The 5,585-nt window shown below is 38.2% G+C and overlaps 1 protein-coding gene across 1 annotated transcript; it reads right to left on the bottom strand.

The window, feature by feature from the left end:
• Positions 1 to 216: 216 nt before the first annotated feature.
• On the bottom strand, positions 217 to 1,966 carry socs4 (suppressor of cytokine signaling 4). Its single transcript, XM_027160087.2, has one exon. It carries the CDS (start codon positions 1,916 to 1,918, stop codon positions 755 to 757), a length of 1,164 nt encoding a protein of 387 aa, XP_027015888.1. The 5' UTR covers positions 1,919 to 1,966; the 3' UTR covers positions 217 to 754.
• Positions 1,967 to 5,585: the final 3,619 nt, after the last annotated feature.

The following is a 5,585-nucleotide window of genomic DNA, read 5'->3' as shown; positions in this document are numbered from 1 at the left end:
CTAATGTACCAGAAGTCTCGTTAATGTCAGGCTAAAGGGGCTGTCTGAATGTGGGATGCTTTTAAAATAAAATGAACTGAAGTTAAAAAAAAAAAAAATTATTTAATGCTTATTAAGAGCATTAAAACCGAATATGCATTTATGCAACTATTTGGAGATTGTCGATGAGACACAACAACAGTCTATAAAATCTATAAGTACTTCAAATGCTAAATAAAATAGATAAATAAAACATCTGATGAAAATGTTGCAGGGAAATAAATAAATAAATAAATCCTGCATACACACACATCAGAAATAAAGATACCAAGTGGTTTCCTGATCTTTCCTTACAAGTACATGTTTAGTACATGTTTGTGCATTTAAAGGGGTGTGGGTTTAATGTACCTTTTTTTTTTTTCAGGCTAGCGATACAAAAAATGGTACAACAGCAACAACAAGAGATAGTAGATTTTGGTACCTTTATTTCTGAGAGTGCACGAAATCACAAACTTTTTTTATGCTACTTCAGTTTTTTTTTCGTAGCTGTAATGTTATTTCTGTTACTATTATTACCCTGTTATGTTTTAATGAGCTAAAAGAAGCTCAAGATTGATTGTAGAAAGGAAGACCTTTGGGTCCCCGAAACCCAGGGACGATAATGCTTTTTCAGACTCTGAGAGGTGGCTGTAATGTCGCCATTTTGCATGTGCAATCTTCTGTAAAAAAAAATGACACCTCTCGGGAAAGTACGTTCCTATGATTCGTTTGCTCGTTACACATCGCAAGTCCCGTCACATTTGAAGTGGTATTGCCTGAGGTAATCCCTGAGTGTGTGAGGCAGGGGCAAAGTCTCAATGCCCTTATATGTAGTGCAGCTACAGATTAACGCCCTGCACAGATGCTGCAAGGAAAAGGGGAAGTTCCTTGGCAGGGGCCGAGACAGGAGCGGCTCAAAGAACAGGCATGTGGCGGGATCGCTGTAGTGCTTCAGCAGACCTGTGACACTCACGTCTCTGTACATGCAGGGGTCACGGCAGTCAAAGCTGAAGCGTTTGCCGCTCTGCTCTATGCGGGCGTGCAGAGAGCGGCTATAACGTCTGAAGCTGACTGAGAACAGGAAGTCATCCTGGGCAGAGTCACGGAGTAGGAACGTGCCTTCAGGCTGGCCTTCTAGGAGCTGCTCAGCCTCAAAACGGTTTAGGACACCCCAGTAACAAGGGTTGTTGTTGATCTGAAGAAGATCAGGCACTAAGATATAGTCAGCATGTGCGCAACACTGAGGAGCTCCATGAATAAAGGACGAGTCCCAATCGGTCAAACTGGAAGCACCGTTAGAACTGACTTCCTCCCAGGAAATAAACGCAGAAGGCGATGTGGACATCCTTCTGCTTTTGTGATCCTCAAGGACTAATGATGCATTCTGATGTGTGCCATGCTTCTTGATAAGGTGCCAACACTGTGCCAGTTCGGACTTCGGCGAGAAGGGACACTTGTCCTCCATGAGTTCAGACACGTGAATCTTACGCTTGGACCACAGGAGCACCGAGAACGGGCGCGACGAGCCGCTCTGGTGATGATGATGATGATGGTGGTGGTGGTGATGATGATGGTGGCCACGGAGAGGGAGACACTGCCCCACTGCATCCTGGAACTTCTGTCTGAGAGATCGGCGAGACAGCGCTTTTCTGCACATGGAGTCTATGTCTCCATCTCCGATTGCTGTGCAGCTGCATTTCCTTTCCCTCCGTCTCTGGGGACAGGAAGTTGAGCGGACATTCTGCTCATCCGGCGTGTCTCCTTCCTCTCCTCCTTTTGCAGGGGCGTCATGGCGCGGACCACGAGAGCGCTTCTTAACGCTGCGGATGTAGCTGTCCACACTCCAGCTTCGCAGGTTTTTGGGACGTGCGTCTGAGGGTCTGGATTTCTTCTCTGACATAATGTGGAGGATTTGCTTCACGTGCAAAGGAGGACAAAATCAAATATAGAGAGCAGGTTATAATACTTAGTGAATAAATTCAACAACAAAAAATAATAATTAAATAATTAAACAAAATAAAACAAACAAACAAACAAACAAATAATATTCTCATATATTCATATTTCAAATTCATTACTCAGATCTCAAAAATAAAACAAAAAAACTAATATATTTCCTTATTTTCTCAAGAAATATTTGCTGTGGTAAACTTTAATAATAACTTCAATAAAAATACATGTTTCATTCATTTATTTAAAAAGCGCAAATTTAATATTAAATTTAGCAAATAAATAAAGATGCCAGGGGTTTGTTTAACAAGGAAATTAATCAGTCGTCTTATTTTACAACTTATTTAACACCTGAAATAAACTATAAATGTATTTAATAAATTTTTCTAGTTTCCCAATAAAGAAAAACAGACAAAAACTCTGTTTCTTTTCGGTAATATATGTAATATATGAAATACTTTTTGTAAAGCTAGAGATAATGCAGCTCTAATTACTTCACAAGTGGAAAATAAGACAAAGGTCTTAAAAATAATATCAGAAAACAAATCCACCAGTAATATAAATAGCAAAATGTCCCTAAATCAATAATAATTTTAAAAAAGTCTTACCTTCAAACTTAACAGTGGTGTGTAAAATATAAGTTGTTAATATTTAGTCCTCAGGCTGTGAATCGTCCCATGGCGTTAAGCAGCTCTCCGTGTGCGAGTGTGTGTGAGTGTGTGTGAGTGGTGAACAGCACAGGGAGAGTACAGTATAATGAGCACAGAGAGAGAACGTCTCGCCTTTAAAGAGCTCTCATGGAGCAATTCCTCAGAGACACACTGACCCTTCGCTGAGAGTGCAGAAGGCACAGCAGCACACACACACACACACACACACACACACACACACACACACACACACACACACACACACACACACACACACACACACACACACACACGGCGATAAACGTAACACACACACAGTGAACAATTAACAGTTAAACAGTAGAACTATCTTTTTTTTAAATCTATTCATTCTTAGAAAATAGAAATTTATTTCGTTACTTTTTTTTATTTTTTTTAACAACACCTCTGAAAGGTTTATATTAAAACACTTCAAATGTTTTATTGTTATTACAGTAACAACTTACAACTAGACTTGCACGAGGACACGTTTATTTAGCATCTACGGAAGAGTCTCCAGCATCATGGAACAGTAAAAAGTAAGGCTGTCATTTTAAGTGTCCCAAATACAGGAAAGTCGCGGGTTTCTGGATTTCTTGGTAACATGACAGATTTTTTTTTGTCTTATAAACTACGAGAAAACATATTTAACAGTTATTTCTACCTGCTGTGATTAAGGCTATAGGGCTGTAAATGCAGTCTTAAGTTATATTAGAAATTTAGTAATTGTAAATTTGTTATTTTCACACATTGTCTACTCTATTCTTTTCTTGTGTGTTTAATTTATGTCATATTCACGGTGTAAGAATTTCATTGTATGGTGTTTCCTGTCTGTTTCCTGTACATATGACAAAAAATTCTTGAATCCTGAAAATTCAGTCTTTTAGCCTCAGAAGGGACTTGATGATTTGTGGTCTCGATCTTGACTTGCTTCAGTTAACTCAGTGTTGAATTAAAACTTTAGTGTCTTGCGGTAAAGCGAATCCACAGTGTCACGTTAAAACTTCCACATAAACAATGTAAATAAGTAAGTCGCTCTGGATAAGGGTGTTGGAAAATGCCATAAATGTAAATATGTTCCAACAGCCCAAGTCAAATGCCTATATACCACCTTTGTGTTGGCTACTTAACATGTGTTAAGGTACATTTGTGACCTCCAGTTCAGCCTTGGCTAGCCACCAGTCCGTCTTCTAATGAGTCGATAGCAGCAGCCGTTAATTTACCCAAGCAATCTTGTTAGGACGGAAACGGAAAGAGCTCTTAACCAGCATTGAGCGCTTGATTTATTGATTTTCTGATCGATATGAGTCTTCCTCAAAGCCGTGCACATCCGGCCAGTCCTGCTCTTGTCCTTCTGCTCACCCATTAGCCCGTCACAGCCGTCTTCCAGGTCTCAGATGCCATTTCCAGTTCCCGAAGACTAAAAAAAAACCTTCTCAGTGTCAGATATCAAAGCTTGAAGGACAGCAGCCTAAAAGGCCTCCATGATCAATTCAATAACTCCTTAGGACTTAGGGGTAATTAGGTGATGTCATTTTCAAGCTTTTTTTCCCCCCTGCCACCACATCTCATGTTTGACAACCTTCCTTATTGCAATGAAATATTGATGTGATTGTTTGGTACTAACACACATTTGGGCATCTCAAGAGGCTGCAAGTTAATGATGTCGTTCTCAGTTAAAAGAGGTTGAGGTTGAGTTCATTTCAGGTTGTCTACATTTTATAGACATCAAATATGAATTAAAAAAAATTGTTTGTACCATTTTGTCCAGATGGAGTCAATCAGGCGACATATTTTGATATTTAAAGTTCCTTCATTTTGCTCACATGTAGCTAAAATACACACCCTCACTTCACAAGAGATTGTTTTTGCATTCTACAATGTTAGAAATTTCTAACATTCTACAATGTTAGAAAGCAATTCTTTTTGAGATCCTTTGAAACATCTAAGGCATAGCTGAATGGATGGATGATCGAATGGATTTTTGGTTTGATGGAATAATGTATAGATGTTTGGATACGCAGTTGGCTTGATTTAATGATGGACAGACGGGTAGAAAAAGTAATGGGTCTTTAAATGGATGGATAAATGGATCAATGGACAAATGAATGGACCTTTGGATGGATGGATGGATGGATGGATGGATGGATGGATGGATGGATGGACGGATGGACGAATGGATACTTGGATAGACAGTTGGAAGGATGGATGAATAAATGAAGGGATAAATGAATGAATTTTCGGATGGACTGATGGTTAGATGGCAAGATGTATGTATGTATGTATGTATGTATGTATGTACGTATGTATGTATGTATGGAAGGATGGATGGATGGATGGATGGATGGATGGATAAAAAAAATAATCGGTCTTTGGATGGATGGATGGATGGAGGGAGTAATGGCTCAATGGTTGGATAGACTGTGGGAACGATGTATGAATAAAAGGATATTTAGATGGATAAATGAATAGATAGATGGTAGAACAGGATGGACCAGGTCAGCATAAAAACAGTCATGTCTAAACTGTTCCAAAATCTAACATACACTAAAATCAATAGTTCCTTTCATGTAAAGATATTTATTTAATTTCAATTCTCCCACATAATAGGATCCTGGACCCGCTAATCCATAGTTTATTACTTATTCATTTCCATACTCACATATTATTTGGCTTCCGGGAAAGCCAGAGTAGGACAACAATAAATGGATACGGTTTCAGTTTGATAGAGCCTGATGAACATAAATAAATGAATAAAAAATAGATAAATAGAACATAAATCAATGAATAAAAAAAGCAATTTATGTATATAGCTTAATCATTAATACATGTTATTTATAAATAAAACATATATGTAAAATATATAATCTATTTATTTTATAATTTAGTTATATTTTAAATTGTAGTTTTAGATTAGAATGAAAGAGTAGGCATGTGTCTATACTTAAA

This window comes from Tachysurus fulvidraco, chromosome 12 (assembly GCF_022655615.1).
Source record: "Tachysurus fulvidraco isolate hzauxx_2018 chromosome 12, HZAU_PFXX_2.0, whole genome shotgun sequence".
Classification (NCBI taxonomy): Eukaryota; Metazoa; Chordata; class Actinopteri; order Siluriformes; family Bagridae; genus Tachysurus; species Tachysurus fulvidraco.
This window is presented reverse-complemented; position numbering and strand designations above follow the sequence as displayed.

What these genes read in the sequence shown, in the direction of transcription:
- socs4 (XM_027160087.2), bottom strand. Translation starts at nt 1,918, where the DNA reads ATGTCAGAGAAGAAATCCAGACCCTCAGACGCACGTCCCAAAAACCTG.